Source organism: Mugil cephalus, chromosome 2 (genome assembly GCF_022458985.1).
Source record: "Mugil cephalus isolate CIBA_MC_2020 chromosome 2, CIBA_Mcephalus_1.1, whole genome shotgun sequence".
Lineage (NCBI taxonomy): Eukaryota > Metazoa > Chordata > Actinopteri > Mugiliformes > Mugilidae > Mugil > Mugil cephalus.
In genome coordinates, this window is record NC_061771.1 from 33,943,996 (window position 1) to 33,965,563 (window position 21,568).

Consider the following 21,568-nt stretch of genomic DNA (forward strand, 5'->3'; position numbering starts at 1 on the left):
TCTGGTGTGATGTTGGTCCCTGGTTGTATCTCTGACATGTTAACCCTCCTCCAGTAGAGCTCTGTTACTAATTCCCGGGTCCAGGCTAAAAACCAGAAGAGTCTGAGCCTTTGTTGTCAGAGACCCTCGACTCTGGAAATTAGCTCAACCTTTTGTCAGGTTGAAATGAGCAGAAGAAGCTGCTGTAGTTCAAACTTCACTGATCACAGATCTCTTCATACACTTCATGCACAACATGAACCTGTGGAGGCTCACGTCATCTCCCCGTCATGACTCCACTTCTGTCCCCTTTAAATGAACCCTGCTCAAGTCTTTCACTTCTATTTGGAGCCACAAAGAAACAAAAATATTGTTTAGACATTTGGGAAAAACTTCAGATCTGGAAATACTGAACATTTATCAACTAAAGAACATTTGACACATTAGTCATTGAATAAATAAAGAAAACCTCCAACAGCTCCAGTCAGTAAACTGACCTCAGAGTCTCCAGTTTACAGTTTGGACTCTCCAGTCCAGCAGACAGATGCTTCACTCCTGAATCCATCAGGTCATTGTCACTCAGGTCCAGATGTGTCAGATAGGAAGGGTTGGACTTCAGAGCTGAGGCCACAACTTCACAGTGAGTCTCTGAGAGTCCACATCCAGTTAATCTGTGATTAGACAACATATGAAATCTGTTATTAAATCACATCATTACATTTTAGATCCAGACCGAATGAGTATGAAACAGAGTGAGGTGATCATCTGATGAACATTGACTCCAGAACATTTAGAATGAGTTGAACTCGGTGAACAGTTCTAGTTGGAGAGATGAGAAGGAATCCACTTTTTTTTATACTAGCACAGTGTGTTAACTGAACCCAGGATATCGGATCGATTATTGTGTGACTATGAAATCTCTCTTTATGGGGTGATGCATTGCAGTGGGATTATTTGTGTTTTTGTATGATGAGCTAAATGAGTGAATAGAGCTAAAAGAAAATGAAGGCAGAGTACCAACAGAACTAAACTGGTTCATCCTACATAGAACTTTTGTTTGTTTGTTTTTATGTACACACACCCCGCCAGAATCATTTGGATTTGGGGAGGAGGGAGAGGAAGCAGAAGCAGGGCCTCCTGCTAAGGCTGAAGAACCAACCACACAAGCGACATCTGCCAAGAATGTACCTTCACCAATGCCAGATCCATAACCCACAAATGGACGATCTGGGATTACAGCTTGCAGGAAATCACTACATTCAAGACTACTGAGTTCTCTTGAGTATGGAGACCTGGCTAAACAAGAAGATAGCCGGCATGCCGCTAGCTGGCCACTCACTACATCGCTGGGATTGGACTGAGGACTTCGGTAAAAGCAGTACGTGCATGAAGATTCGTGCATGGTGCAGCATGGCTACAGAGAAGTGCTGTTTCCCCAACATTGAGTACATGTGTGTTAGATGCCAGCCTTATTTTGTCCTGAGAGAGTTAATGGGAGCAATTGTCACAGCTGTTTACATCCTACCTGATGCTAATGATAACATGGCAGTCTCTCTACTACTGAATGCAATAAATGATCAACAGTGGGCCCACCCTGATGGCATTCACATAATAGGAGACTTTAATAAGACCAATTTAAAGACTGTACTCCACCAGCACATCAATAGCACAACAAGAGGAGAAAACAGTCTTGACCATGTTCAACATCAAGCACAGCTACAGAATCACCGTCCTCCACGACCTCGGTCAGTCAGACCATCTCTCCCTGCTGCTCATCCCTGCGTACACCCACCTCAGGCCCACCACACATTCACAGGGACAGTACTGGACCACATCAGGTTCTGCATGGGAACTGTGTCTGTGGGCAAAGTCATCTGGGTGAAACCAGAAACCTTGGATGACCAGCCAGGTCTGCTCACTCCTCAAGGTCCATGACACTGCCTTCGGGTCAGGTGACAGACCTCTCTACAGCACGGCTTGAGCTGACCTGAAAAAAGGAATCAAGAAAGCCAAAGTGGACTATTCCCACCTTGCCAGCAACAGACCCCGGGAGGAGTGGCAGGGTCTACAGTGTCTCATTAACTTCAGAGGCTGTGATGCAACACCAAGAGACCTGAGCCAATCACTGGCAGGGGAGCTCAACAGCTTCTTTTCTCGTTTTGAATCACCACAGTGATACTCATCTGCTCCAGCCCTGCCCCGACCCCCACCAGGGTCCAGTACTCCCCACTCACTATAGGAGAGCACGACGTGAGGCGTAAGCTTCGGGCAGTGAACCCCAGACGGAGTACCTGGCAGGATGGTCAGAGCATGTGCCCGCCAGCTGTCTGACATCTTCTGCAGGATTTTCAACCTGTCCCTGGCCCTAGCAGTCCTCCCCACCTACCTGAAATCTGCCACCATCATCCCAGTACCAAAGAAGTCACCCACAACCCACCTCAACGACTACCTATCTGAGTAGATAAAAAGTGTTTAAAAAGCTGATGTTTTTGATTGTGAAAAACAGCGTCAGAGTGAACGCTCTGTTCTTTGGTTCAGGAAACAGCGCCGGAGTGTGTGCTCTCTTTGTTCAAGCTATGTTATACAGTTTTTTCTGTTGCATGTTCAATTAAGCCAGTAGAGCACAGACAAGCTAAGCAGACTGCTGAATTCACATTGCTGAAGTAGTTTCAACGTTTTTGCCTAGGAAGATATTTATCTGTAAGCATTTTTTTGTGGATATTCGTTACATACTTGTATGTTTTGTAAAGGCTGTTATGATAAACTTTTGATTTATGATGTTTGTGGAAAAATGTGCTTTGCTAATTACAGCAGATGCCAGCTTCATTGGACACTGATTTAAATGTACCTGTACAATGTTTATTCACTACGGATATGTGTTTCTGTCTGTAACAATTTTCAGTTTTTGCGATAACAAGAATCATTAAAAAGACAAGAAAAGACAAGCCTTGCGATTATTGAAGGACTTCGACAAATCGTTAACTGATTGTCTAGCCTTGCATTGGAACACGCATCGAGAGGGCAGTACAGTAGGTCCAGAAGTTAACGTCCTGGTGCTCAGACAACAACCTGGCACTGAACACTGCAAAGACGAAGGAAATCATCATGGACTTCAGAAGGAACAGAACTACCCCGCACCCCCTCCACATCAACAGCGACTGTGTTGAGAGAGCACACACCTTCAGGTTCCTGGGAGTCTAGCTCTCCAACAACCTCTCCTGGACAGACAACTTCTCTGCTGTCATCAAGAAGGCCCAGCAGTGTGTTCAGTTCCTGAGAGTACTCAATGTACTCACTTAATGAAGCGAACCAGGTAAGACACTTAGGGCAGAGTTAATTAGTATAGCATGTAGTTTATTTTGCATTTGTGAAACCTGTAAGTGCTGCATATTTTTGTCGTCAGTCGTACACTGCAGCTCGCATGGATATTTTGTAGTGATGTTATAATTGTCAGCTGTAGTGACAATCCCTTTGTGGTCTCTCTCCCTCTTACTCTCTTTACCTCTTCTCTCTCTCACACACACACATCCTAAACATGCATTGATCTACTTCTGCCATAAGTCTGCCTCTTAACGAGATGCCATTTTGGCTCGGCAGAAGCGATGCAGCCCACATGAATTCGCTGCCATCTTGGCCACATGACTCTGGCGCCATACTTATACACACAAATGCACGCATGCACACATATACACATCAACACACATCACTAATGCTATTGCTATTACATTGCTTGCAAACTTATATCCTTTTAAACTTATATCTGGCATTGTGTTGTTGATTATACACTTTGACATTTGCTGCATTCATGACAGTCAGTGCTTGAAAGCAAACTGCAAACCCCTTTCGAGACTGTATCTTTGTTGGCCAATTTCATTCTTTGTGGTCCAGGGTGGTGCCCCAAGGTTTACAATTTGTAATAACTATTTATAAATGTTAGTAATTATTAATTATTTATTTCTCTTAATTGTTAAAATTACCTACTGATGCCCAACAAATCTTTGAGATCAAACTAAGGGTAACTATATATGAACAATGTAGATCTGTGTATATTTGAAGAACTAAACTACTAATCTCCTCTGATTGATTCTGTTGATGATCACATCAGGACTCACCGAGCCTTTCTGCAGTTCCTCACAGCTGGGATCAGTCTCTGTTGTCCCTCATCTGATGTGTTGTACTGAAGCAGGTCCAACTCCTCCAGAACCTCTTCTGACATCTGCAGCATGTAGGCCAGAGCTGAGCAGTGGATCTCAGAGAGTTTCTCTAGTCTGTTGTCTGACTTCAGGAACTCTTGGATCTCCTGATGAACTGAGAGGTCGTTCATCTCCATCAGACAGTGGAAGATGTTGATGCTTCTGTCAGGAGAGATTTTATCAGTGTTGATCTTCTTCAGGTTGTTGATGGTTCTCTGGATGATTTCTGGACTGTTCTCTGTCTGACGCAGCAGATCTCCTAAGAGTCTCTGGTTGGACTCCAGAGAGAGGCCATGAAGGAAGCGAACAAACAGGTCCAGGTGGCCACTTATACTGAGCAGGAATTTCTTCATAACTCCATACAGGAAATCATCCAGAGATTTAGTGGAATACTGGAGGTCTTTCCTCAGGAAGTCCTTCAGAACCTCTGTCTTCTTGTTGGTGTAACAATGGAACATGTAGACTGCAGCCAGAAACTCCTGAACGCTCAGATGAACAAAGCAGTAGACTGATTTCTGGAAGATCACACTCTCTCGTTTGAAGATCTCTGTACAAACTCCTGAGTACACTGAGGCCTCTGTCACATCCAGATCACAGCGCTCCAGGTCTTCTTGGTAGAACATGATTTTTCCTTCCTCCAGATGTTCAAACGCCAGCCTCCCCAGCTTCAGAAGAACTTCCCTGTCAGCCTCCATCAGCTCCTGTGGACTTGTCTCATGTCCCTTATGGTACTTGTTCTTCTTCCTCTTTGTCTGAACCATCACAAAGTGTGAGTACATGTCAGTCAGGGTCTTGGGCAGCTCTCCTCTCTGCTCTGTAGTCAACATGTGCTCCAGAACTGTAGCAGTGATCCAGCAGAAGACTGGGACTCCACACAGGATGTGGAGGCTCCTGGAGGTCTTGATGTGGGAGATGATTCTGCTGGACAGCTCTTCATCACTGAACCTCCTCCTGAAGTACTCCTCCTTCTGGGCGTCAGTGAAGCCTCGTACTTCTGTTACCCTGTCAACACATGTAGGAGGGATCTGATTGGCTGCTGCAGGTCTGGAAGTGATCCAGACCAGAGCCGAGGGAAGCAGGTTCCCCTTGATGAGGTTTGTCAGCAGCACGTTGACTGATGCCTTCTGTGTGACATCAGACACAACCTCACTGTTGTTGAAGTCCAATGAAAGTTTGCTTTCATCCAGGCCGTCAAAGATGAACAAAGGTTTCCAGACAGCCAGCTGCTCTGCTGTGACCTTCTGTAATGTTGGATGGAAAACATGGAGCAGCCTGAGAAGACTGTACTGCTCATCTTTGATCAAGTTCAGCTCCCTGAACGAAAGCATAAACACCACACTGACATCTTGGTTTTCCAAACCCTCTGCCCAGTCCAGAGTGAACTTCTGCACTGAGAAGGTTTTTCCAACACCAGCGACACCGTAGGTCAGAACCCGTCTGATGTGTCTCTGTTGGTCAGGTAAGGCGTTAAAGATGTCCTGGCACCTGATTGGAGTGTCATGGAGGGCCTTCATCTTGGAAGCTGTCTCAAGCTGCTGCACCTCATGTTGGGTATTAACCTCTTCACTCTGTCCCTCTGTGATGTAAAGCTCAGTGTAGATCCTGTTGAGGAGGTTTCCTCTTCTTGTTACATCAGTTCCTTCAGTCACATGTTCACATCTCCTCCTCAGACTGATCTTATGTTCATCTAAAACAGCTGAAAATAAAAACAAATATGAGACAGAATGAAAACCTGCATCCCCATCTCGAGCCACAAAGAACAGAAAATTTACTTTAAATTACTTTTTTCTTCTTACAATGACACATTTTTGGAGGAAACTTTAGCAGCACGTCTGCAGCTCTTCATCTAACAGCTCACGGTTGTTGTTCCTTTCTTGTTATAATACGTTAAACTTAGCTTCCAATAAACAATGCCCCATATATACCTCTCTTGGCTTCGATAGCACCACAAACCAAATGCTGCTAATCAGATGACACATACACTGCATTTCCTCTGGCTGTTTAACAATAAAAGCCCCCCACTGGCTCGTCTCAACGGTAATTAACAAACCTCAGTTATGAATGAAGAAATCTGTGGATATGTAAGAGAAAAATGAAACTAGATGATGATACACTAATATATGTCAAGTTTAAAGTTTCAAGTTTCAAGTTAAGAGCTACATACAAACTCATCATAACAAAGCAGTTTAAGGAAGGAAATTATGATTTGTATTGTTAATCTTGTCCGTCCTCCCTTACACAGATCGACTCTGATAGGCTGGTTTGAACTGGAGAAGAGGCCTATCAGGGTATATATAGGTTGAGAATGTTGTTTGTGTGTGTGGGTTGTTGTTTTTTTTTTTCTTTGTCTGTATGCTATGGGAAGAGCAGCACCCCATTTTTCTTTGTTAGAAGACGACTCTTGATGGACAATAAAAGTCACTCTTTACTATATATTTATAATGATCTTAAATCCCAATGATGCAGAACACAACAATGTGTCTGGATGGAATCAACAGGTTTCCAGTTATGAGTCCATCAGCAGACAGATGTACAGTCTTACTTGATCTGGGTCTTTGTCCACACTGGGGACCGGAGGAGTGTCCTGATGAAGGAGACTGGTCCCAGTATGAGGTGATGCACTGTCTGCAGAACCAGTGTCCACAGCTGCTAGAGACTGGATCCTTCAGGATGTCCTGACACAAAGCACAGCAGGACGGCTGCTCCTCCACACTAAAATCACTTACACATTGTTGGTGAAAAATATCAACTTGTCACTGTCCAGAAGCGACTTGACAGTAAAAGACTTCCATCAAAGAGAGATGGTTCTGTCCTTCACTGTTTGATCCTGAGTTAGTTCAGTCTGAACTGAGCTTAGAAGAGTCTAACAAATGTTACTGATAGTGAACTGGACTGATAGGGAGGACTGATCAGATAAAGATCACACTCTAACTATACTGGCTAGTTGCTACACACTGACTATGGGAGGAGGAGAAAACTGACTCAGTCCATCCACTAGTAGCCAGCTGGAAATCTGTACACACTTCAACATTAGGACAAATATATCTGAATATTGATGAGTGGAAGTTCTGAAATGGAGGTTCTCAGGTGTTTTACTACAGAAATACCATCAGTACTTCCTGGTTCTAAAACCAGACTAGGATCTTACCTACCTGCACTAAAACATCTGCATTACGACTATATCAATATCACATCAACACTTTATTTCAGACACAGGGGCTATCCATATAACAATAAAAAGAAGAAAAAAAAACACAATAATAACAATAATAATAATAATAATAATAATAAACAGAAACAAAAAGGACAGACAGATATTCAATATCAAATGTTTATATATAGGCTAAAACGCCAGTGCTTCCAGAGCCTTGAGGTGAGCCTGACTGTACTTACGGTGTCAAGGTTCTATGTCTTTCTTTTATTTTGTGATCATGTTTTGAAGTTTCCTGTTTAATTTTGTCATGTTTCCTAGTTTCCTGTCCATCGTGTTTCCTTGTGGTTTTGTCATGTCTGTCTGAGTCATGTTGTGTTTCCTGTTTTATTTTGTTAAGTTCCGGATTTCCTGTCTTGTGCCTCTTTGTCTCTTGATTGTTAATTCGTCTCACCTGCGTTGATTGTCTTTGTGCGTCTCACCTGTGTCTTGTTAGCCCTGAGCCTTGTGTATATATAGCCCTGCCTTTCCCTTTGTTCCTTGTCGCATCATGTAATGTCTCCACGCCATGTTTCCATGTCTTGTTCCATGTTACCATGCACTGTATTTAATATCAAAGGCAGAGTCATATTCAGTAAATGCTGGAGGACGGCACTATAAAGACACAGGATCAGACCACAGACCAGATCATCCACATACATCCGATGGTTTACAATGGTGTCACCAACTATACATCCTGTTCTGCTGGTTGGATAGCTCGTTCCATGTAATTATTAAAAAGGAAGGGATATAAAATGCTCCCCTGCCTACCTCCATTGCATACTTTAAAAGTTGTAAATGTAAAATCACCCAGTTTCACCTACATTGATTGATGCGAATACCAAAAAAACAGGATTCTTATAAACATAAATCTTTCAGCAGAACATTTCATCCTAAAATCATCATCTTCCATCAGGTCAGTTTACAATAGAAACAGTCCTCTGAGATTAGATTGCAGCTTTTCTATGAGACTGACAGCTGTCAGGGAAGATGAGAGGAAGACAGGACTCTATTATTTCTATTAAGTTACAATAAACTTCTGGAATTTTTTCAGAAAATTATAGTGAACAAATGAAAAGGGACAGAAAATATACTGAAACTGACAAAAGTGATTAAAATAAACGAGTCAGGAGTTCTCTTACTTTGTGTCTGAGGGTTCTGGTTCTTCACCGAACTCTGGTGGTTCATGTTTGGACCCACTTGTCTTCACAGACCGACATCTGGATACTGTAGACTCTTCTACCTCCATCTTCTGGACTTCATTCAGACTGAGAGGTAAACCAGTGACACTCAGTGAATTTATATCAACTACTGTGACTGGGTCTCATAGTATTGTTTTTTTACTGACATCTCTCTCCCTCTCTCCTTCATTTGCATTGGTAATAAGATATGAGGACCAGTTTTAGTTTTACACCATCACAGGACATTTGTGCAAAAATTAGGACATTTTGGCTCCAGGATAGAATGAAACTGTCTGAGGTAAAAGGACAGAGTTTCTCTCCAGTTTTCATTTAGAATCATTTAGTGTCTCTGCTTCTTTTTCACCCTGTGAACATTGCTCCATTGTTGTCCATATAGATTCTTTATTCCTTGTTATTGTGTCTCTGCAAACAGTCCAGGCTGTGAACCAGTAAAGTAACCGGTAAGTTGTGTCCCTTTTCGAAAAAAAGAAACTGTGACTTCTGATCTGTTACGCTGATGTCTGTCATGTAATCTGAACTGAGACTTGTCACCATTCTGCAACAAAACTGGTCCAACCTGCTCTGCTCTGTTTAGTTCAGCTACATTTCTTTGTGTCAAGGACACATGGGAGATGGAGTAAATGCAGACAAAATATTTATACTTTTCCTTTCGAGTGAAGTAATAAATATATGTTTATGTTAGAGTGGGTGTAGAAAACCACAGGAACATGTTTTAATGACTAAAGATTTAAAGAGTCTTGGCTAGAGACTTTTAGAATAGAGTTCATCGTAAAAACCTGAAGGACCCACTGTAATTTATAAAAGGAAATTAGTCCAAATGTTGTTGAAGATCATTCCACATTAAACAGATGAGCTCAGTGTCATTGACCTGATGTGACAGTAGAAACAGGAAGCTGCAGATCCTCAACACTAAACACCGTTACAGACGTTTGTAGCAGTTCTCTTACCTTGTGTCTGAGTCTGGAGGATGAAGTCTGGACTCTTCATAGACAGACATCTGGATCCTGGAGACTCTGCTCTGTCCTTCTTGTCCTCCTCTAATGGAGTCAGTCTGACAGATAAAGCAGCCACACAGAGTAAAAGAATCAGGACCAACAAGTTGTTCAAGAGACACACATAGAGAACAGCAAGAACTCCTGTCAAGGTACGAAAGGAATAGGCTTAAACTGGATTCCATTCAAAGAACTCAACAGTTTCTTCTTTCTGTCATCCTTTTATTTTCAGTTGCAATTGTTTGACAGACTTGGACCTGAAGCAGGTGAAAACCTGTATTACACATAGTGGACATGTTTTCTAAAAGCAAACTCTTATTTCTCTCAACAGCAGAAAAAGAATAAACCTAAATTACACTTTCAAACCCACTTGGCATCCCTTCTCCAAAAGGTGCTAAAATGAATGTTTTGGTGCAAATAAAGTGACCTGTTTATGATCATGCATGACAGACAATGTAGCCAGACAATATTCATATTACTCTCTTTTGTTTCAGTCTTTGAAGCATCAGAAGTTCATTATGAATCTTTTTCCCTCCACAGTCAATAAAAAGAAAACTGACTGGAATGATAATACTGTTGTATTAACACTCACCCTGTCTTCTTCTGTCCACTTCAAATAAACTCTGAGCTGATTTCAGAGTTGTTCTCCTGATCACCTGTGATTACCAGGTGAGCTCCTCCCCTCAGGTGAGGTTATCTGAGGATCAGATTCACTACAGGACATGTTTATTAGCACCACTCTCAGCTTAAACTAAACAGCTTTTAATAAAGATGTTGTCACTTTGTCTCAGGTCATGTCAATAAAACGTTTCGATTTGTTTCTAAATATAATAAGTTGTCAGTGTAAATGTGTCTTTATTATTTGCTACTGAAATATTTTCAAATTAAAATAATTTTAAAATTAGACATTTAGTTTCATGTTGATTATTCCTCTGGAGACAAAGATGAGTTTCTTCTCAAAGCATCTCCTCACATACGTCCACTTCACTCACTGTCCTGTACAAAGTGAATTATTTCTAAATATGTAACATTATTTAAAACAGCAACAACAACAACGATAATAATAATAATAATTATAAATATAAACAGTTATATCAGATTTTGGATCTTTAAAATAAATCTTCATATCTGAGATCTCTGATATTTCCGACTTTCTCCTGAAGGCAACTCTCTGTCTATGAACACAACATTCACACTTCACACTGACTTCAACAAACTATAACAGGATGATTACACACTCGGACTGTTCCTGTCAGATGGAGCTGAAAACTGAAATCCTCAGTGAGTGTGACTTGAACCAGATCATGTCCTGTTTCTATAATGAGGAGAAAGAAGCCGACTTTCCATTCTTTCATTTTGTGCAAAGTTCTGCCAAACTCAGCATCTCGCAACTGCTACACTGGGAGACAACATCTACCTCACTGCAACCCTGAGTCAGATCCTCCTGTATTTGAGGCTTATACACTACATGATCCTCTCACACAAAGACTAGTGCTTAGTGACCACCTGGTTTCGTTGGATGGCGTTACCTTGGCCTCCAGTACTACTCCAGTAATTTAAAATCCTCCTCCGTACATACAAGGCCCTGAAAGGCCTAGCTCCATCATATATGAAAGACCTCATAGAACCATACTGTCCCAACAGATCACTACGATCTCTAAGTGCAGGTCTGCTTGTGGATCCTAGAGGTTCTAAAAGTAGAATGGGAGGTAGAGCCTTCAGCTATCAGGCTCCTCTCCTGTGGAGCTCCATAAATTATATCTGCCCCAGTCTTCATGGCCTCTGCTCTTCTTCTCTCTTTATCTTCTCTGGTTCTACCCGGCTGGTCTTCAGCAGATGGTTCCTCCATATAAGCTGCTTCTGCTCAAGGTTTCTTCCTGTTAAAGGGAGTTTTTACCTCAGGTTGTTCCAGAAGTTGCAGGCTGGTTTTTGTGAAGTGTCTTAAGACAATTCGTATTGTTAGTGACACTATATAAATAAAACTGAATTGGTTTAAATTAAATTACCAAGCTGGTCACTAGCATGTACCACTACACTCAAACCAATAGACTCTCTCTACAAAAAGCCCTAAAGACTTGGAACGAAAAACCTTCCTTGTTTCACATCTGTAATGTCCTTAAAAAACATAATCTATAAACTCCCATAGCTTTAAGGCTTTTAGAGTTGTTTGTTTTGTATACAAATGTCTCCATGGTCTTGCTGCACCACCAGTGAACAAACACTTCAGAAAAAGGACCGTGAGAGGCATGAACACAATGGCTTGTGACAGCGGAGATTGGAAGATTCCCCACAGGTGTAGATGTTGTGGTTGTTTGTGTCTGTCTCTCCAGTCTCCTCCCTCCCGGAGATCGCCCCTCCTCCACTTGCAGCTGGTTCCACTAAGGTAATCAGCTGATCCTGGTTAAAGTGTGGAGGAGATGCAGCTCAGAGAGAGAGAGAGAGAGAGACGGTGGACCACAGGGGTGGAGGCATGATTCTGGCTTAGTTTGACAGTTTGATGCTACATTTCTGTGAAATGTATGTGCCGTACTGGTTACTCTTTTCTGTAGAAAAGAGGGAGTATTGATCTTATTTTTTCCCCCTGGCGGCATCTTCAGTTCATTTATTCCATCTGAGATTTCTGTTGGGGACTCCTGTGCTGAGGGTCAGAGGCTGAGATAAAATCTTGTTGACCTGAACCTGCTGTGACCTGTCCCACACAAACATCCAGATCCAGTCAAACATGCAGGAGCTTCTTGGTTTTTATTAGTCTGGAAAAGAACATTTGACATCACAACATCTTTATTAAAAGACTTTAAGTTCAAGCTGAGACTAGTGTTCATAAACACATCATGTAGAGAGTCTGATACTCACAGATAAACTCCTTTGAGTATCAGGGTGATTTCCTGTAAATGGAGAGGGGAGGAGCTCACCTGAGCAGGTGATCAAGTTTAATGAGAATAGGAAGAGAACTCTGAAATGAGCTCTGAATTTTATTTAATGAACAGAAGAAGATTGAGTGTTGACAGGATGTTATTATCATTTCATTTGGTTTTCTCTTCATGGACTATGGAGGAAAAAAAAGAAAAAAAAGATTTAATATAAACTTGTGATGGTTCGAAGACTCTGAAAGTAAAGTCTGCATGTGTAGGTTTATTGTGTGTCTCTTGAAAAACTTGTCAGTCCTGATTCTTTTGCTCAGATAGATAGATAGATAGATAGATAGATAGATAGATAGATAGATAGATAGATAGATAGATAGATAGATAGATAGATAGATAGATAGATAGATAGATTCTCAAAATGACAATAAAGACTCTTGAATTCTGAACCTTAAAACTCAAAGTGTAGTTGAATTTTATAGAGCAGAGCAGGTTGGACCAGTTTTGGGTTCCATGTCGGGACAAGACTCAGTTCAGTGTGTGAGCAGTGTTACACAAGGACAGAAAACTACTTTGTGAGCAGCTGGACTTTAGAATATTGGAAAAACTGGAAAAGCAATGAATCCATACCTGCAAGTTTGTGTTGGTCAGTGTGTGTCCTTGTCAACAAGTCCGCATCTGTCCAATCGGTGTCCAGCAAGTCTGGATACAGATTAAATTCAGATTCTGAGTCAGAGAGCTTTATTTATCCCAAGAGAGCAATTCATTTGCAGCTTTTCATGCACCACACACACAGTTAATCATTCACATACATGGGCATGGACACATAACAATCAGATCAATCAGAAAATCAATGCTCATTAATCACTAAAATCAAAAAAAAAAAAAAAAAAAAAAGGATAAATAAGTAAATATTACCAGACTCAATCCTTAGTGGGGCCTTTCTTTGAACAGATAATACAGCATTACTACACATACAAGAACAAGTGTAAATATTGTTGATGACTCTGTCCATCATGTCATCATTTAATAAGAATGTTCTGCAGCTGATGTGTTCATTATAGACATGCTGCCAGTTAGAGGGAAGAGTCTGAGTGACCATTCACTGGTTCACATCCTGGACTATTTACAGAGACACAATAACCAGGAATAAAGAAATCTAGATGGACAACAAAGGAACAATGTTCACATGGAGAACAAGAAGCAGAGGCACACTGAATGTTGTTGTAATATGAACTCATAAATTTCATCAGAGTGGTTTTAAGGGGTTTTAGAAGTTTCTGGTGAATGAAGAAATCATATAACTAAAGTTGATGTAAACTGGTTTTACTCTCAGACTGAATGAAGTCCAGCAGATGGAGGAAGAGGAGGATGGAGCAGAGTCTAGAGCATCCAGATGTCTGTCTATGAAGAGTGACGGATCCAAAGATATAATTATAAACTTCAGTGAAGAACCTGGACCCTCAGACACAAAGTAAGAGAATGTTTCTACTGTAAACTGACCTGATGGAAGATGATGATTTTAGGATGAAGCAGAAATGTTCTGCTGAAAGATTTATAGTCATGATGCAGATGATTTAGTGCAGGTAGGTAAGATTCTAGTCTGGCTTTTAGAACCAGGAAGTATTGATGGTATTTCTGTAGTAAAACACCTGAGAACCTCCATTAAAGAACGTCCACTCATCAATATTCAGATATATTTGTCCTAATGTTGAAGTGTGTACAGATTTCCAGCTGGCTACTAGTGGATGGACTGAACTACAGTTTTCTCCTCCTCCCATAGTCATTGTGTAGCAACTAGCCAGTATAGTTAGAGTGTGATCTTTATCTGATTAGTCCTCCCTATCAGTCCAGTTCACTATCAGAAACACTTGTTAGACTCTTCTAAGCTCAGTTCAGACTGAACTAACTCAAGATGAAACAGTGAAGGACAGAAACAGCTCTCTTTGATGGAAGGCTTTTACTGTGAAGTCTCAGAAGGAAGTGTTGAGTTTGTGTTAACAGCAAACAGATCAATCACTAATAAGACAGACAGATAGGAAAAGCAGTTGATTGGTGTTGATGAAAACAGGAGAGTTGAAACCTAAGGAAGTCAATTCAAACTGTTCCTGTTCTCTGTGAGCGTCTGAGCTTCTGGACAGTGATGTCAAATGTTGATATGTTTCACCAACAACGTGTAAATTATGTTAGTGATGAAGAAATGTGTTGACAGAGAGAGGAAGAGGAGTCCTGTTTCTGTGGAGGAGCAGCTGTCCTGCTGTGCTTTGTGTCAGGATGTCCTGAAGGATCCAGTCTCTAGCAGCTGTGGACACTGGTTCTGCAGACAGTGCATCACCTCATACTGGGACCAGTCTGCTTCATCAGGACACTCCTCCTGTCCCCAGTGTGGACAAAGACCCAGATCAAGACCTGGATGGCAGACAGCCAGTCAGAGCGGCACTGTACAAAGTAAGGCTGATGTTTTATTACAGACGCAGTGTTGTGTTCTACATCAAGGAGACTTCATTTAACAGCTCACTGTTGTTGTTAAGAGCTGCAGACAAGTTGATGTAGGTCAACCTTTTGTCGATTCAATGGTAATGTTTCATATAAAAACATTTCTTTGTGAATAGGAAAAGCTATTTACAACTCATTTAAATCAGTTCTCTGTTCTTTGTGACTTCAAACAGGGATGACTTTCTGTCTCATGTTTGTTCTTTTTTTCCTGCTGATGTTGGTCTGCAGAAGGTTTTAGATAAACATAAGATCAGTCTGAGGAGGAGATGTGAACATGTGACTGAAGGAACTGATGTGAGAGGAAGAGGAACACTCCTCAACAGGATCTACACTGAGCTCTACATCACAGAGGGACAGAGTGAAGAGGTTAATACCCAACATGAGGTGAAGCAGCTTGAGACAGCTTCCAAGATGAAGGCCCTCCATGACACTCCAATCAGGTGCCATGACATCTTTAAAGCCTTACCTGACCAACAGAGACGCATCAGAGTGGTTCTGACCTACGGCGTCGCTGGCGTTGGAAAAACCTTCTCAGTGCAGAAGTTCACTCTGGACTGGGCAGAGGGTTTGGAAAACCAAGATGTCAGTGTGGTGTTTGTGCTTTCGTTCAGGGAGCTGAACTTGATCAAAGATGAGCAGTACAGTCTTCTCAGGCTGCTCCATGTTTTCCATTTAACATTACAGAAGGTCACAGCAGATAAACTGGCTGTCTGGAAACCTTTGTTCATCTTTGACGGCCTGGATGAAAGCAGACTTTCACTGGACTTCAACAACAGTGAGGTTGTGTCTGACGTCACACAGAAGGCATCAGTCAACGTGCTGCTGACAAACCTCATCAAGGGGAACCTGCTTCCCTCGGCTCTGGTCTGGATCACTTCCAGACCTGCAGCAGCCAATCAGATCCCTCCTACATGTGTTGACAGGGTAACAGAAGTACGAGGCTTCACTGACGCCCAGAAGGAGGAGTACTTCAGGAGGAGGTTCAGTGATGAAGAGCTGTCCATCAGAATCATCTCCCACATCAAGACCTCCAGGAGCCTCCACATCCTGTGTGGAGTCCCAGTCTTCTGCTGGATCACTGCTACAGTTCTGGAGCACATGTTGATTACAGAGCAGAGAGGAGAGCTGCCCAAGACCCTGACTGACATGTACTCACACTTTGTGATGGTTCAGACAAAGAGGAAGAAGAACAAGTACCATGAGGGACATGAGACAAGTCCACAGGAGCTGATGGAGGCTGACAGGGAAGTTCTTCTGAAGCTGGGGAGGCTGGCGTTTGAACATCTGGAGGAAGGAAACATCATGTTCTACCAAGAGGACCTGGAGCGCTGTGGTCTGGATGTGACAGAGGCCTCAGTGTACTCAGGAGTTGTACAGAGATCTTCAAAAGAGAGAGTGTGATCTTCCAGAAATCAGTCTACTGCTTTGTTCATCTGAGCGTTCAGGAGTTTCTGGCTGCAGTCTACATGTTCCACTGTTACACCAACAAGAAGACAGAGGTACTGGAGGACTTCCTGAGGAACAAATACCAAGAGAAGGAAACAGGAAATTTGTCATCTCTCCAGAAGATTCTTCAGTATCTTGGAAAGGAGCCCAGCTGTGTCTCTAGATGACTTCCTGTGTGAAGCCATGGAGAAATCCCTGCTCAGTAAAAATGGTCACCTGGACCTGTTTGTTCGCTTCCTTCATGGCCTCTCTCTGGAGTCCAACCAGACACTCTTAAGTCTGCTGGGTCAGACAAAGAACAGTCCGCAAATCCAGAGGGTCATCAACAACCTGAAGGAGATGAATACTGGTGAAATCTCTCCTGACAGAAGCATCAACATTTTCCACTGTCTGATGGAGATGAACGACCTCTCAGTTCATCAAGAGATCCAAGAGTTCAGAACAGATCAAAACAACTCTCTGAGATCCACTGCTCAGCTCTGGCCTACATGCTGCAGATGTCAGAGGAGGTTCTGGATGAGTTGGACCTGAATCAGTACAACACGTCAAAGGAGGGACGACGGAGACTGATCCCAGCTGTGAGGAACTGCAGAAAGGCTCGCTGAGTCCTGATCATTAACAGAATCAATCAGAGGAGATTAGTAGTTCTTCAAACATGATACGGATTATTGTCATTGTTCTTGGGTTTACCCTAAACATTTTACATTACGTGAATGACTTGTTTTCAGAAGATTTCTAAAATACTGTGAAAATTAATATGTAGATTTATTAGTTGGTTATCTTTTTTTTCATCTCTTAAAGAGAAACTTTCGTTGTAAGGAACTGCAAAAAGGCTTGGTGAGTCTTGATGCAGAGGTTTTAGTTAGTTGCAATAATTTGTTTTGTGTTATGTATTTGTAATAACTGCCCAATTTTATATTTTTATTAATAATAAATTTTTCTTCATTTGTGCGATGGGAACTTCATGTAAATCTGTTAAAAGTAATGAGTTACTTTAGAAGTAGTGTAGCATCATTTTTGAAAGACAACTGAAGTCAATTTTACTATGAAGGATGCTGGGGGATCCCTCAATGGTTTTAACTGAAATTACATTGAACATAATTACCACACTCAAATGACGTATCACTTTATTTGTGGTCTAATTTTACATTATTTGTCAAAAAATGCATGACATTACATGTCCCAGTGCAGATAGTGAGTCCCTGGCTGAGACTGGACTTGCTGTTGTGGTCGGAAGTAGAGAAGATAGTGTATTTTGTTGAGCTTACTGTCCTGTGGGAAGACAGAGTTGAGGAGGCTAATGAGCGCACGAAAGCTAGATATTCAAAGATGGCAGCAGAAGCTGAACAATGAGGGTGGAGGGCCCACATGCAGTGGATTTCCATGGATTTGTGGCAAAATCCACCAATATTCTTCTCTGTGATTTGGGCATTCGCGGGAGAGAATAGAGGGTCACAGTAAATAACATGTCCCTGGTAGCAGAGCGAACAAGTGAGTGGCTGTCTTTAAGGAGGAAACATCCTGGCTTGGGAGCATGCTATGGGTAAGGCTACCTAAGTAGTTTCAGTAGCTAGTAGTAGGGATAAGCTAATCTCTCGGTTGAAAGTCACACGGTTTCGTGGTGACTGCATGGAGGGGGTGACTCCAGGACGCAGGAGCTCACTATTAAGCCTTCTTGAGGTGTCGTGGGCCTAACTTCACAAAATATCATTGAAGGGAGGTGCCGCACACTACCTGCTGTTGTTGGCTAGGCTTGTGTTTTGCAGAGGGAAAATGTGCCGGTTGACACACAGCCGTAACATCTCAACCTGTGTAATAGCAGAATAATTTTTTTATCTCCCAGGGTTTTATTTCTCTCTCAACAATTACATGACTTAAACCTACTTATAAACTACTATAAACAAAGCATGAGACGGAGAAAGAGACAGACAAAATAAAGGAAAAATATAGCAAATTTGGAGACGAGAGTAAATGTGTGGAGAATGACAGCAGTGCTAGCAAAGTAAGTGTGCTCATGGACATTGAGGCTATCTAAGCTAACATCATTGCTGAAATGCAGGTCCGAGTTGATGTGGAGAAAGACTGAAAACATATTACAACTGAAAAGTGAGCTAGCCTCTTTTAGAGAAGATAGCCTGAAGCTTAACACCACTGTCACCGACCTGTCTGCCACCAGCCATGCTTTTTTCTGCTCCATATGATTTTTAATTATCCTGCTGTGTCTGCAGTACCTTTTCTTTACATCTTGTCTTTATTAAATACCTTTTGTTTGAACACTGGCCTCATCACCTTAGTCCTGAAGCCTGTATCACGAAGTGAGCTCAGCTTACCCAGGGTTACTCCCAACCTATACACAACATTCACAATCTGGATAAGTCGTTTCATGACGTTGGTCTCACCAAAAAGTCAAACACCATGACTGCACCGAAGAGTTGCCAAATGGCATGGTAAAGGACTGCAGATTGCATAAATGCATAAGTTACACATCAATGGCTCAATTAGTTTAAATTTAACAAAGCCATGAATCCCAATCACAGCGCTACATAGATGAATTGCATGTATGACAGTTAGTCTCATTCCCCCAGATGTAACCCCTCTGGAGTAAAAAGAATGTGGGAACAAATTAAAACCAAGAGCAAAGACATCATTTCATCTGGTGAATTGGACTTCTTATTTGCATTATTCACAATTACATCATATCAGTACATTAAGTTGTTGTTGAACTGATCCTGATTCTGAGTTGTGTTTGAGCTTAGTGTGGAAAAATGGATAAAACATCCTCTTCTTTGTGTGATTATCTCCTGGAAGATGGGTTCATGTCGTAACGCTCTTCTCATGATTTGGGCTCCAATCTCAATCAGGTCTTCAATGAAAGGACACGTGATTCTTTCCTAAACAGCTGATTGGCCGGTGGGTGGAGCCTTTTATCGAATTCAGACAAATCCTGAAAGTTACCCCCACCCAAAGCAGGTTAGCTGTTCAGAGTACGTCACCATGGTAACTTACCTTAATAAGAATGAATCCAGCTTCATGAAACCGGAAACCCAGGGTTAATCCTGAAGTCACCTCGCTAAGTCCGCAATCCTGCTTCGTGATACAGACCTCTGCACTTAGGTCCTCTATCAAAACTCAAAACAGAACAATGCAAAGAGTATGGATCCAGCAGACACAGCTCCTTATTGATGAGGCTACAGAGAAAGCTTGAGTGATTTTGGAGTAGACACTGGTAATCAAGCGCTGGCTCACACCAAGCCACTTTTTTGGCACCCACGTTTCTGCTCAAGAGCCTGCTACAGTCCATCTTGCAGCTTGTGAGGCGGCTCCGGTGCCAGCTACACTTTCCAACTGGCCTCTGCAGTGGCCCGCCATATCTGCCCGGCCCCCCAGCCATCTTCCATAACTCTTGATCCCGGGACTTTGACACTGTGTTGTGTGTTTGTGTTCTGTTTTGTTCCCTGTCATGTTGTTTTTGTCCCCATGTCATCGTCCCCATGTTCATGTACCCCAGGAGGGGACCCTTCTAATCTGAAGGCTTCCTCCTCCTCTATCTTAGAAATTGAAACCATACTTCACACACATGCCTGTTATGATATGTTCTTGTTTAAAGCTCATGTTGGTTTAAAGACAGACTTTTGTTGTTATTCAGGTCGTTGCAGTAAATTCAGAGCAGATACTTTGTTAAAGACCTAAAGAGATTAACATGAATGGGTTACATAATCCCATAAAAAGAAAAAAGGCCAGGTTGTGAATTACTTATCCATATCCATATACAATTCACTAACAACCAGGATGAAAGTAAATGGTTATATATGCAAAACTATTCTTCTCCAAAGAGGATGCAGACAAAGAAGTCCTCTTAGCCCCATCCTATTTTTCCTGTTAATTGAACTTCTAAAACAGGCTATCAGACAGGACAAAGACATGGGAGGTGAGCAGTATAAGATATGTGCCTATGCTGATGCACTGATCCAAATAGATCTTTACTAGCCCTACTAAAAACATTTGGTTCATACTGAGACCATGAAACTCAAACTCTCACTTTCAACTGTCTATCACCTGAAAACATTTGTAGTTATTTAATATGTAGTAGTAAATATATCCAAGGATATGTGAAAGATTTATGATCATAACTACACACCTTTGACAATTTATATTAAAAATGATTTAAACCGCTGGTCATCACTTCCTATTTATTTATATAACCGAATAGATATTATTAAGATGACTATACTGCCCAAATTGCTCTTTTTTTTCAACCTGGGAAATACCTTCAAAACATTCACTGGATGAAACAGATTAATTTCAAACTTTATTTGGGAAAAGAAAAGACCAAGGGTAAAGTTACAGACACTGAGGCTCTCTGTTGACAAAGGTGGCAAGATTATTATAGAGTGGCAACATGGTAAGATTGATGGAATGAATGGAAAGATCTGGAGTAGATCCAAATAGGTAAACCCGTACCATCGATTCTAGGAGACAGGGATCTTCACAAGGAAGTTTCTAGCTAAACTCTCTAACTGGAGTATGATCCCCGTAAACATTTGGTATAAAATATGTAGAGATCAAAAATTTGAAAATCTACAAATATATTATGCTGGGTTGCTTGTGATTCTGATTTTGAGACAGCAAAATTAGACAACAGATTTAAGCATCATCTCTTACTGTGCTATTTCCACCCAGAGGGGTTTGAACAGCAACTCTTAAAAACTCTGGAGATGGGTTGATAATTATTCAAGCATCTAGGTGTTCTATGAATACACACAAATACATTTTGAAATCTGAAAGGCAGGTTGAACGTAACACTGCATATATCGTTTTTTTACCTCTATGCTATGTATAAAAAGCCTATAGTGAGTTGCATTTATGAAATGAAAGAACTGCTACAGAGAAAACAAAATTGTATTTATGCATACATAACAGGGATTTGTCCATCACTGGCTTACCTGCGGTCGAAAAGTTCAATAAGCCAGAGCCGTGGGTTGCCGACCCCTGGTCAGACTCTAGGTCATAAATATACAGGATTAAGGGCGGGACACAGCAATCGGGGGAGAAGCCAGTGGCACAAAAAAAGAAAAGAAAAAAAAAAAACAGAAAAAAAGCAATCAAGTACAGAGGCCCTATCAGTTACAGTAGCATCATTGATGCGGTGGCTGAGTCAGATTCAAAACTGATCTTATCTGTTTTCTAATCACAGACTTACTGGATGTGG

At 41.6% G+C, this 21,568-nt stretch overlaps 1 protein-coding gene and 1 pseudogene across 1 annotated transcript in view; one reads left to right on the top strand and one right to left on the bottom strand.

The window, feature by feature from the left end:
* The window catches only part of LOC125003946, a 45,827-nt gene extending 36,143 nt beyond the window's left edge, over window positions 1-9,684 (bottom strand). Inside the window, 6 exon segments of the mRNA XM_047578213.1 lie at window positions 477-650; window positions 4,092-5,868; window positions 6,003-6,012; window positions 6,647-6,884; window positions 8,505-8,630; window positions 9,512-9,684. Coding sequence (XP_047434169.1) covers window positions 477-650; window positions 4,092-5,868; window positions 6,003-6,012; window positions 6,647-6,884; window positions 8,505-8,630; window positions 9,512-9,561 — 2,375 coding nt within the window. The 5' untranslated portion in view covers window positions 9,562-9,684.
* A 5,446-nt stretch (window positions 9,685-15,130) lies between these two features.
* LOC125003555 lies at window positions 15,131-16,964 on the top strand (annotated as a pseudogene).
* Window positions 16,965-21,568: the final 4,604 nt, after the last annotated feature.